This window comes from Platichthys flesus, chromosome 23 (assembly GCF_949316205.1).
Source record: "Platichthys flesus chromosome 23, fPlaFle2.1, whole genome shotgun sequence".
Classification (NCBI taxonomy): Eukaryota; Metazoa; Chordata; class Actinopteri; order Pleuronectiformes; family Pleuronectidae; genus Platichthys; species Platichthys flesus.
Window position 1 is genome coordinate 14,899,269 of NC_084967.1, and position 13,072 is coordinate 14,912,340.

General features: G+C 44.6%; 2 protein-coding genes across 2 annotated transcripts; one reads left to right on the plus strand and one right to left on the minus strand.

Moving 5' to 3' along the window:
- Positions 1–5,358: 5,358 nt before the first annotated feature.
- On the minus strand, positions 5,359–9,350 carry tnnt2c (troponin T2c, cardiac). The gene has a single exon (XM_062382444.1). It carries the CDS (start codon positions 7,348–7,350, stop codon positions 6,514–6,516), a length of 837 nt encoding a protein of 278 aa, XP_062238428.1. The 5' UTR covers positions 7,351–9,350; the 3' UTR covers positions 5,359–6,513.
- Positions 9,351–10,253: 903 nt separating this feature from the next.
- Positions 10,254–12,922, plus strand: LOC133948596 (transcription termination factor 2, mitochondrial-like). The gene is made up of 2 exons (XM_062382442.1): positions 10,254–10,534; positions 11,459–12,922. Exon 2 carries the CDS (start codon positions 11,472–11,474, stop codon positions 12,609–12,611), a length of 1,140 nt encoding a protein of 379 aa, XP_062238426.1. The 5' UTR covers positions 10,254–10,534; positions 11,459–11,471; the 3' UTR covers positions 12,612–12,922.
- Positions 12,923–13,072: the final 150 nt, after the last annotated feature.

A 13,072-nucleotide genomic window follows, 5' to 3' on the forward strand; every position in this document is an offset into this window, starting at 1 on the left:
TAATCATAGAATCAGATGTTTTCTAACCAGGAGAGCTGCATTTATAATAATGTTTCTCTATGGAGAGAAGGGCAAGAGATCTGCTGCTAAACCCACGTTAATGATCTACATAGTTTGTGCGATGACAGAGTAAATACCAATTACTTGTGGACATTTCCGTCTCTGACTCACCTCCAGGGATATTTTGGTATTTGCTTTATTGACTATGGTCATTATAAAGTGAAGATCAATGTTTTTTAGGCGAAGACTGCTCCTCAGAGGGACGGTCAGCAAAAACCAAAATTCATGGGAGACATCGTTAGTAACTCAACCCAGAAGGTTAGATTTTCATCAGAATGTGTTAGTTAGCTAATTAGTTAGTCAGTTAGTCAATTAGTCAGTTAGTTAGTTAGTTAGTTAGCAGGATTATGAATAAACAACTCCGTGAGGGGGTCTGACCTAAGGAGGAACCCATTAGAACTCGGTTTGGATCCAGATCAGGATTTGACTTCTTACTCTTTTATAACCATACATATATGACTTTCCTTTGGAAGGATTGAAAGCACTTTGGCTCAACTGCTGCTGTTTTCCATGTGCTACATAAATAGATGTCTTGACTTGACGTGGTCATGGTTGAGGAAGGGGTCACAGAATTCAGTGTAAACTTTCCTCTCCGATAAATTGCCTACGAGCTACTTTTAGACTGAAAAATCTCCAGAATATAAACAATACCCCAACACCTGACAGTCTGATAATAAAAATGTTTAAAGAAACATTCAAATGACGTGTTTTGATACAAATCTCTGTGCTTCACCATCCAAGTGTCCAGATTATAAGAAATGAATCCCAGTGAATGTTCTCACACAACCAGAGCCGAGGACTAAATTCCTTTTAAGGTCTCAGAGATTTTCCCTCCTGTGAGCTCATCCTCAGCTCCACTTACCCTCTGACTCACACTGGTATTAAGCCCAGTTCCACAATTACTGTGAGAAAGCCAATTAAGACGCCACTTACATTGGAGAAACCTCGGCTTCACTGCGGCTCCAACAGGTGTGAGCGGCAGCACCATCATCAGGGCCGTCACCGTGGTGGGAGGACGTGGTAATAACGCGATGGGAGGAGAAGGCTCCACTGGGATCGGGCCACTCCGGTGTCTCGGCTGATTTACATGGCGAGCAGAGGTGGAGGTTGACATGAATCAGCCGGCAGACAGAGAGGACGCGGTGGAGGACGTGAGCTTGAATCTAAATACAGTCGTTTATCAGATGCCGCTCTTTCTTTCTCAGGTACGGAGAGTGATGAACCCACAGTGGAAATCCAATGGACCGAGTGGAACAGGTGGGCCAGGACGTAAAGGACAGAGAAGAAGAAATCACAGAGTTGTCGTCTGCACGTTCAGTCACGGTCTGATTATTGATCATCACATCATTAAAACAGATCTATTATAGACATAATTAAACTAGATTAGACCAATGCAGCTCTGTGAGGCTGAAAAAACTGCTTTGCAAGATTAAGAGTTAAAATCCAAGAGTGTGTTTTACATGTAAAAATGTGAATGGTTATTTAATATGCTAACAAAGCCAGATTATTTGTTATCACAAGACTAAACTGGATATTATTCAAGACTAGACCACATAGACAATGGCCACAAAACTGAAAACTCGATCTATTGATTGTCCAGTACATGTTAAATAATACAAATTTGCAGTTTGAGTATTGGCTGTTGACTGAGGCTGATTGTCAACAGCTCTGTGAGTGGTGGTGTGTAACAAAGTAAATTTACTTCATGACTGTATTAAGGTATACTTTTTTCATATATGAGCAAATATCTGTTCTTTCTACATGTTTAGGTTTTTTATAGTTTTAAAAGTGATCAATAACGAGCGGGGGAACTGATCCAATTAGAGCAGGCAGGTTAAAGGTCACCGCCGATACTTATTTACTTTGGGCCAAAGTGGAAGACAAACTGATTTCTTGTAATCATTGGATCTAGAAATCAATATTAAATTAACACAAGTCCACAGCTGGACTAGAATCTCTTGAGATTAGTAAACTTTTATACGGCGAAACCCTGAAAGAGGCACATTTGTTATTTCAGGCTTCAGCTTTAGAAAAACACCCTTCTTTATACACTTGGAAAAATGGTTCCGGCATCTACAACCATTTTAAATCAACACTGCCATTTAATTTAAGTTGATTTATATATCAGATCAATGTTGCTTGTCCATTCACAGACACGATACTAACACATTGTCCCCTACAGCTCGAAACATCACGTCCTGGACACACGTCTCGTCCCACACAGTGTGTCTCACTCAACGTCTGACGCCTGCGCTAACAGCAGTCAGCAACTGTGTGATGTCACATGATTGTATTTGATGCGTCTGGCCATGAATGAACAGCCTGAACTCACACACTCTCCACTGGTGAGTCATGGTTTGGACCTGTGTTCTTACAGTTTGTCTGTGGGCGCCGCCGCCAGGAGAACGTTAGTGGGTTTTATTTATAGAGATGCATGACGACACGGGAACAAAACACACACACACACACACACACACAAACACACACACACGATGACTCACTCAATATACAGAAGCATTGCATCCTACGGTCCAATACATCTGCATTTCCCACACATCAAGTGGGTATGAGATCTTTTAATAAGCACAAACAGGAACACGTTCTGAAAGGACATCGGCTCTCTTCAGTAATTCCTCTCGTGTTAAGAGTTTATTAAGGCATTAGTGTCTCAGAGAGGATGTGCACTTCAACATCTATTAGTGTATGAAGCTTTAATAGCACTTATTCAACACAATGAAACATCACCAGTCAAAACTTTGATGCCACTAAAGAAAAATCTAACTTTTCAAATTCCTGGGATTGAATAAGGTTTGTTTTCTTCTACAGATTCCAAATGTTTTACCCCCTAATATCGAAATCAGGATCGGCCCCAAGAAAACTCTAATATATTAATATCATAAATTATCAACTATAATTGTTTCTATTTTAACAGTTGTGGCAAGCAGCTCTAAATAAATAAAGTAAAAATTTAAGTCTCATTATTACCCATTACCTCACATTAGTGGGAATAAAAACAAGTCACCAGTGTTCTTCAGAGACTTGAAGCCATGGAACATGTCACAACACAGGAAAATTAACATTTCCAATTAAACTGTAGTAGAAAACATGCTCAGATTAAGCTGCATGATCTGAAACCACTGTTACTATTCTCACTGTACTGTACTGTGGAGTCGACCGATGCATTCCGGCCGTGACAGACACTAAAGCTATGTTCTCAGGAGCTCCCTCTCACAGGGCCGCAGCAACACGCTGATAGGACGCACAGCCACATCACGACTTTATGTAGCCGCAGGGATCGGCACTGGAAAACTTGGGAGGACGCTATGGTGATGCAGAGATTAACGCTCTGTCGGACTGGCTAAACCTCCTTTATACCTCTGGCCGCTACCAACTCCCACCGCAATTTGGAGGAGGTTGGGGATGAGGCAGATGGCCCAGTCTCTGAGGTGGCCTCATCCATCCACAGGGCCGGAGCTAGAGCAGTCTCTAAAGTGGGTTCCCCGCTGGTATGGTGCATGTGCATGTGAGGACGGGGCGGTGAAATATGTTTGTCATTAGAAACACGCTAACCTTCCAGAAAGGTGAAAAATAAAAAGGAACAGCATCACGTGTTGGGACATTTATTGTTTATGATCATTAAACTCACCAAGGGCACCTATTGCTAAAGTACCCAATTCTCTGCCTAATTAATATTAAATATGAGCAACAACGGTTGTTTCATTTAACTGAAGTGATTAATGTCCTAATTTGAACTCAGCCGGTGGTAGAAATATTCATATTCTCCAGGAAAAGGAGCCATTTCACTGTTAAAAACATGTAAACTGCATGTGAGTGTGTTGTTCGTTTTTATATATGAACATGATGAGTGGAACTAATAATATGTATGAGCCCCACTCTTTGGTTATTTAAGAAATGAAACAGTTGATCTACAGTGAAAACATATTGTAATAACTATGTTTTAAGGTGAGGAAGCCAGACTCAAAGCAGAAAGGTGCAAGTTTGAACGCGGAACCCTCTTGCCTACTCGGAGTGTGTCCACATTGCTATGTGTACTAACACCACCTCCTTCCACCAGCTCCTGTTCTCATGTACAAACAGCACTTTAATGTTCTCTGCAGCCAAACCCTGCCTGACGTTAAGATCACTCTGGAGTGTGATCACATCCTCTGGTGCCTGGAAAAGGGACTTGAGGCTAAACACTGAAACAAAACGGCTCATAGTGTTGCTGAAAACACACAGACTCTGTCTTGGTCACATATCTGGATTATGTGGATTCTTAACACATGTCAATTTGTGTTTTTATTTGCAGCTTTCTAATCGTGTTTCAAGGAAGATAAGATTTAAGGACATCTTTTCAGTGCCGAGATATAAAAAAAAACAATTGAACAATGACCAGTCGCAATCACTCTAATTAAAATGAAGATACAGAATAGACAACCACTCCTCATCAGGGTTCAGAGTGAGGCCGAGGAGCTGTCAATCACCAGAGCCCACGTTCCTCTCTGGTCTCTGCTGGATGTTAATGAGCTGACGAGACAACACCCGACTCATGACCCTGCAGCTGCTGCTCCTGCTGCACACACACATGCACACACACATACACACACATGCACACACGCACGTTCAGGATTGAGCCCTTTTGAACGATTGGCCAACAGAAAATCCCAAACAACTTAATTCCAGCGCCTTGATTTTTTGGGAACATCTAGTTCCCTGGTGCAACGCGTGAAGCTGATTGATGCCCCGCCCCCCTGGATGCTGTCCGGGCAGACGTTTTTCACAACCTCATCAATACAGACCTGATACAGCAGGATGCTGGAGGAGTGGGCTTGTTGATGCTAGAGGACGGGAGGGAGAGGGGGGGGGGGTCGTTACAGAGACATGATTCCACAGACAGCCTCTCCCCTGTCTCTATGGTAACCTGTTGACATACCGTTGTTTCTGGAAGGTTTTAATGGTTTGTCACGTTCACGGGAGGAAAGAGGGCGGAAAGGCATCGAGAGGGAGTCCAAGCATGAAAGATAGAAACTTCAGGGAGAGAGAGGTACCTGTGTTCATACTGACATGTGTTGAAAAAGTCTTTCTCTGTGAACTAACAGACGTTCATTTCCTGTTCGAAGTCTCATGTTTGGTGTACAATAGAGTTTTTGGCTTTACACCAAGAATGGGAACGTAAATATAAACACATTAGAGAGCTGAGGAAATTTTTTGATTCTTCAAATTAAAAAGAAATATGTATTATATAGACCTTCAGAAACATCTGGGTGTGTAATGCACATTTTCCACAAGTGTTTTAAAAGTTATACATCACAAACTGGTGCTCTGGTGCCACCTAGAGGGAAAAGCGTGACACTACTCTATACTTTGACATTGACTTGACCGAGAGGAGGATGTTTTCAGGACACACATGTAAAGTGAGTGGATGTAAAGTGAGTGGCCCTATGAAACATAATCCTGATTTGATTAAAGAAATCAGAAGGTGATTAGAATCAGAAATAGAAGCAGCTGCTACAGTAACCTGTTGATCCAGCTGATGACACATGTGTGTTGTCTATTACTGGAATTTTCTTAAATGAAAACAAAATCTGGATTCTACTCATTTTAAATTGCACAAAATTAAAAGATCGCAGATTTGGTGTCTTTGTCGTTGTTGTATGAAAGCTTTAGGAATTCAAACTCTTTTGTGAGATGCTTCTTCCTCTTTGTGACTCGCCCTGAGCTGAAAATAGACTGAATCAGCTGCGTAAAGAAATCAGCTGTGCAACAGCTGTTTTTAAACATTTAACAACCCCCCCGAACACACAAACACACACACACACACACACACACACACACACACACACACACACACACACACACAGACACACACACACACACACACACACACACACACACACACACACACACACACACACACACACACACACACACACACACACACACACACACACACACACACACACACACAAACAGACACACTGATCTTATCCAGTCACTCAGTCAAATTCTAAAAAATTACAGAGCATCAAAAGGCAGAGACGTGTTTCAAAAGGTTTGAGTCGTGATTTATTGGAAACCAAAAAATATTTTGTCAGCTTTTATGAAGACTTTTAAAACCATTTATCACACATTTCAGATAAAGGAATAAACAAGAAGTAAACATGAACAAATGTGTAGGTGAAAATACTTAAGTACACAAGTAAAACAAACTTTTTCAATCACAGCTTGTGAGCAGACGAATACAGTGAACGTTGATACTCAAATGTCGTTCAAGATGTTGTGGCTTCATTAGCTTCGTTTCTCTCACTTCAGTTCCCCGGGTGGCCTGGAAAAAAGGAGGTTCCCCATCACTCTACACCCGATCCCTGTGATAACTTCTCTGATACAAGTTGTAAATTCAGGCCAAATAGTCCAGGAACGACTTGGCAGTCCAGTTGCCGTGACTTGGGCCCCTCACTTCCTGGAGCCTGCCTTTCCCTTGGCGCTGCGGGAGGTCTTAGACGCTTTGGAGCCCCTCTGGTGGTCGTTGACTCGGTTTCGGAGCACGGAGATGTCGTACTTCTGCCTCTTGAGCTTCTCGGACAGATCAAACTTCTCGGCGTGGAGCTGGTGGAGCCACTGCCAGAGGTCCTGAGCCTTCTCCGCCAGCTTCTCCTGGTTCAGGTGGTCGATGTTGAGCGGCTTCTTGCGCTCCAACAAGGCCTTCTTCTTCTCCTCCCGCGCCGTCAGCTTCTTGCCCTTCTTCTGGTCCACCTTCTGCAGGTAGCCTCCAAAGGACTTGTTGGTGAATATCTTCTTCTTCTTGGCCTCTTCGTCGGCGCGCAGTTTGGCGGCCTCGTCCTCACGCCTGGTCCTCTCCTCGACCAGCCGCGTTTGGCGCTCACGGTCCTTCTCGGTGCGGACGCGTTGCTGCTCGGCCCTCTCAGAGCGGCGGTGCTCAATTCGGCTACGCAGCGCCAACAGTTCCTCCTCCTCCTTCTGCCGGTTGGAGAAGTGCACCTCGATCAGCGTCTGGAGGTCGTTGAAATCCTTCTCTACTCTCTTGCGGTGGAGGTCGTCGAAATCCACCTTCTCACCATCAGGGAGCTTTGGAGGAGCAATGTTTGGCACATAAGTCGTCTTGGGTCTGGGTTTAGACTCTTCTTCATGCTCGTTCCCCTCTGCGTGCTCCTCTTTCTTCTCTGCTTCATCATCCGTCTGCTCCTCTTCTTCTTCCTCATTCACCTCCTCTTCTTCTTCTTCTTCCTCCTCCTGTTCATTCTCCTCCACAAATTCCTCAGTGTCGGACATGATGGGACCTCGGAAGCTGTCCAGGCAAGAGAAGGCAGGAGGAACTCCAAGACCAGCTGGTGTTTCAGAGATGACTGGGGTCTCGGGTTTGTAGCTCGGGGGGTTTTAAGGCTTTCGCCATCACCATGTGACCGTGGAGCTGACCACAGTCTCCAGAGTGCGGGTCAGCAGCAGGGCGGATTTGAGACAGATGGAGTGGTCTATTTTCTCCTTCACCAAGTCTTGTCGGTCACATACACCCCCACTTATCCCCTAAAGACCCCCTGCTGTCGACTCTGACCCTACAGGGCTCCTCATTCCTTTGTAAGGACAAGATGAGAGACTATTTCAGACTCACCACAGATGCACACACACACACACACACTTGTGCTTTCCAGTCCCACAAAACAAGAACAAATAACAATCCATTCTTTTAAAGGCCTCAGGAGCCGCCTGCGCAGACAAGAGGCAGAAATTCCCGAGCAGAAAAATAGAGAAAAAATAACGCAACACAACTGCTACACAAATCGTAGATCGTTCCAGTGACGTACGTGGGCCGTCGATGAATCATCCAACTGTAGCCGCGGTTTCGGGAACTTGCTAATCCATCGTGACGGTTTAATAGCCACCGCTGAAGAGCAGGCAGTGATTATGAACTTCCATTAACGACGCAAATTGCGATCTCTTAAGTGCGTAAGAGCCAGCGAGGATTCTAATGATGGGAAGTTGCAGCTGTCACATTTTCCAAATTGAGCTAATACCCTGAATATCCTGAGCCAGGGACATTCAAGGTATTCACACCAACAGACAAAGGTTATTTTTGAGTCAAAATAAATGACTGTAAGTGTAAATTGAAATGTGTGAATCTATCTGTACGTAAGGAGAAGCCCCGATGTTTGCCAAAATGAATCTGTTATTATTATTTATCTAAAGTTTTCCCTGCAAACAAAAAAACAGTTTGAAGAGACACAGGGGTCATAAAAAACCCTCAGTAAGAACAATGACGTGCAAGATGAGCTTTACTGCTCCGACCTCGTCGCCATTTTGAAATGTAATGAAAACATTCTTGCAATCGGAGGCTTTCTGCTTTCAGCACCGAGAGGATTAAAACGTAATTGCACCCACGAGGCAACATTTAAACGCCGACGTCGAGAATGTATGTTATCACGCCTTGAGTTATCAGTGGAAAAGGACATATGCAATTTTCAGAGGATGAGATAAGTGACAAAGAGAGACAGGTGCATGCGAGAATCCCAATTTAACAGCCACCTCCTTAGGATGAAGCCTCGGACGTTATTCTGCTGTAGATCACACGTTATCTTCTGGGCGTTATGTTTCAGTGTCGCTATAAATCTTCTGGAGCTCAGATTATAATCGTGGCCTTAAAGGACCATGAAACGAGTCTTAAAGCCTGTGTGAGAATGTCCCGCGTCTGTCTCGTCCCGGAGTGGACGAAGCTGTGCTGCAACATGCCTGTGCACAACATGAGGACAGCAGGTGGCTCCAGTATAATCAAGGTCCCTCGCTCGCTGCTGCCAAGGGACAACTGTGTCCATCAGCAAAGACAGACAACAAATGACGAGGGCTATGAATAGACACAGACACAGCTCTGAATGAGGGATACAGTAGGACTCCTGTGTGTTTAAACCTCAGGCAACTGGTTTACAATCAAATACAAACAGGTAAAGAGGCTGTCTACCTGGTGAGATCAGAGTAATAATGAAGCAGCTTCAGGAATACAGCAGTAATAATCAAAACAGTGTTTCTGCAAAGTTTGAGTCTCTGAGTTCAAGAAAAGTTTGTGTTGCTCACGAGAAGCAGCTGCTAGAAAAAACCCTTGATGCACAGTGACCTCGTCTGGACGACACTGTGCACTGCAGTTAAGTGTCACTCAGGGATTCTCTATGGTTGAGGTTGAAATGTTTGTCGGTTTGTTTGTTTGTAAGCAAAAACTTGAGCTTGGATTTCCACAACACTTGCTGGAGGTAGGTGGGACATGGGCCAAGAAAGAACCAATTCAATCTGTCATTACTCACCCATCACTGCTGAGTCATCCCCAGTAGCTCACATTTTCTTTTTTTGTCGATTCACCTGTGGGGAAAACAAAACATTAATTTATATTGTAAATATTAATATATTTCATCCATATTCAAAAACCATATTTCAATAGCTGTCGTGTCATGTGACAAACTGACTCCATACCAATGCTATATTGTTTTATCACACTAGATATACAAAACACACCTCTTTTGTAAATCATATTTGTCCTGTTCATCCAGGGTAAGACAACAATTCAGCTAGTTTGGAGTCAGTTACATGACATGGGTGCTATTGGAACAAAATATTATTTTTATTAATTATATAAATATGAAGAGGTACTCAAACTAAATTAAAGGGGTGTGTCCTATGTTTCTAGTTGAATAGGAATCAGTGGACCACATGACAAGGAATCAATTGAAAGAAAGAAAATATTCAAATAAAATACTACAAGCAGTACAATGTAGTAAATAATAGGTGTGTCCTGTTTATCTATGTGTTTTTAATATATAAATATACACATAAAATATAAGAAGTACTCAATTAAATTAGAAGGGCGTTTGTCCTATTTATCTGGGGCAGCAATGCTCTGACATCATTGGCGTCAGTGTGTCACATGACGCGGAAGCTGTGAGATGTGAATGTGGGAGTTGTAGTTTTCGACACTTGGTCACGTTTTCTGACTTTAACATGAACTTTGAAGACGTCATGAACCGATTCGTTAATTAAAACCCGCGTTAAGTGTTTTGTTGTGATGTAAAAACCGGATGTTAGCAGTTAAGCTAACAGGCAAGAAGCTAGTTTTCAGCTTCAGAGTTAAACTTGTGGTTAAATTACTTTGCATTTCCACGTGTTTCCGGTTCTGAACGTGTCACAGATTTCTTTACCTCCACGTTACCGGAGACATCCAACCCCCCCGGTGCTCGAGCTCAGCTCTGCGGGGATGAGGACGTGATTCAGCGGCTGTTTTGCCTCCGTGTGTCCGCTCGGCAGCACCGATGCCGCCACCTCACTCCACAGCGCCTCCCGCTGGCGGCGGGCGGGGGTGGTCACGTGTCTCGCATGTGTTCCTCCCGCGGATCCGCCCCTTTCTACGTGCGCTGCTTATGAAAGCGGGACTGTGGGTGTGACGCATCGAGGACACCTCCAGCTGCAGCTCCTCTCGCTGGTAATAACAACACTTTCATTTAAATGCTCACATAAAACAAACCTGGGGTTTCCTTGTGTTTACAGGCGTGTTTGTGATGTTGTGCGTTTTTCCGCTGCACAGCACATAACATGCATCACGTGAGGAACAGTGTGTTTTTGTCCCAGCCTGTGAGAACAAAGCGTTTGTGCGGTACACTCAGTACTTTGTGTACTCGCAGCGTCCGTGTGGCTTCCACATACACAACCTCAGTGTTAAGCTTTTAATTGGGCGTTAAACGAGGTCACTGTTTGGTTCTGGAGTGAAATCGACACCAGGTTTAGATTAATTTAAATCCTTTTTATAATGAGTGAGTTATTTATATATTGTTGCACAGAGATCCTGGTGTGCAGGAATTCACAGGGTCCACCAGATCAAACTGGGAAGACGTGACATTATTAAAAGCAAGAAGAAGATATCTCTTTTACAACATATATACCAGCTCATTAACCATGCATTGGAAATAAAATACACAAAACCCCATAAAGCACAGAGGGTAATAGTATGTGTGGCAGAAAAGTGAAATTATTTAGTAGAGGAAATATCCCTGCTACACATATACACACACATGGCTTTTTCTTAATTCACTGGTCCCTGCTTTTCAAATAATAAATACAATGTACAATTGCCCTATTCCTCTATTTTGAGATGTTATTGGCCAGATACCATCAAACTATCCCTCTGATTATATGATTCATAAGTTGCTGCCACACAACCCTGATGTATTGGACTGCACAGAGTTTATGAAGGTGTACTGAATCAAAAAATTTACGCAAATGCTTTGTTTTTAAGGAAAAAGCCAAAGAAGTTTAGGATCCACTGATTTTCTCACACTTTATTAAATCTTTAATAGTTTTAGATCACATCTCTTTCACTGTGCTTATAGATCTTTTATTCTTCGTGCAGATCCACTTTGACGATGCTCCGTGTCACCACTGCGTCCCTGTCCTCCTCCTATCAGAGGATGAGGCTGCTCCTCCCTCCCTACGCCTCCGCCTCCACAGCGCCTCCTCCCAACAGACGAGTGGAGAACCAGCAAACCGTGGCCTCCCTCTACGAACTGTCAGTGGACATCCGGAAGGTGCGCAAGTTCAAGGCCTGGGTCCTGTCTGAGGGCTCCACGTACGTGTCTGAAACGGCCGACCTGCTGAGGGACATGGGGGCAGATCCACCAGCGGTCGCTCGGATCCTGGAGACTCACCCCGAGGCCGTCTTGTGTCGACCAGAGGACGTGGCCGTCCAGAGAGACCTCTGGGTGTCTGTGTGTCCCAACAGGCGTGAGCTGATGGGCATCATCGAGAAGTTCCCAGCGTCCTTCTTCACGCTCACTAACCACAGCAACCAGAGGGCCAACATCCTCTACCTCCAGAGCCTTCACCTCAGCAATCGGATCATCGGCAAGCTGATGGCGAGCGCCCCGCACAGCTTCAGTCGACCCCTGGAGCGCAACAAGGAGGTCATCCACACGCTGAGGGAGACCTACCTGGACTTGGGCGGTGATGAGGACAACGTGCGGGTTTGGCTGCAGAAGCTCCTGAGCCAGAACCCGAGCATCCTGCTGCGGCCCGCTGAGGGCTGGAGGGACAGTCTGGGCTTCCTCCGCGAGCAGGGCTTCACCACGGAGGAGCTGCTCAGCCTGGTCTCCAGCCTCAGGGCCTCCATCGCCGAGCTGCAGCCCGAAGCCATGCGGCACGCGCTGGCCTACATCGAGGGGGTTCTGGCCTGCTCCAAGGACGAACTCAAGGAGACGATGATCCGCTGCCCGGCCATCCTGCACTACTCCCTGCCCAGTCTGGTGGGGCGGTTCCAGGGCTTGATGGACGTCGGAGTGAGCATGGAGCAGGTGAAGGAAACGCCCAACGTCCTGGAGCTCACCACACAGATCGTTCTCTACCGTATCCACAAGTTGGCGTCCTACGGGTACGACGTGCGCTCCGGCAGCTTGGACGTCATTATCGGAACCAAGAAGGACTTTGAGATGAGTTACGTCAAACTGCACCTCAGGCAGCAGAGGCCGATGTTTAACCCTGTGGCTCCGCTCAGGTCTGCTGAGGACTGAGTGTCTGCACGTGACTCTGTACTGAATGATGGGAATTGGGAATGTTATTTACGTCTGATTATAAAAAAGAGACGCACAGACTTATGTTCTTCCTCCGGCAATGCAAAAAGGTTTAGGCCTTAAATCATGTTGGTTTGATTTGATGCCGAAGGCTCCATGACTGTTTTATATCTTTTTAAAATGTAGTAGAGAAATATAAAAGTACTGTATGAAAACAAGTGCAACACACTACCTGTCTACTAAAGTAAGATAAAGGTGATTTTGACACCTGAACTCAACATATGAGCAATAAATGTCAGCATCTGTTACGACTTTTAATTTCTTTCTTCAGTGTCAAACTAACGGTGAATTCTCGAAGTTCTGACTTCAGAGTGTTTGTGTGCTTTAAAGTCAGAATGTGTTAAAATATTAACGCTGTAAACAACGTGTGATGTTTGTGTGTTTAGAGCACTTGATTAACA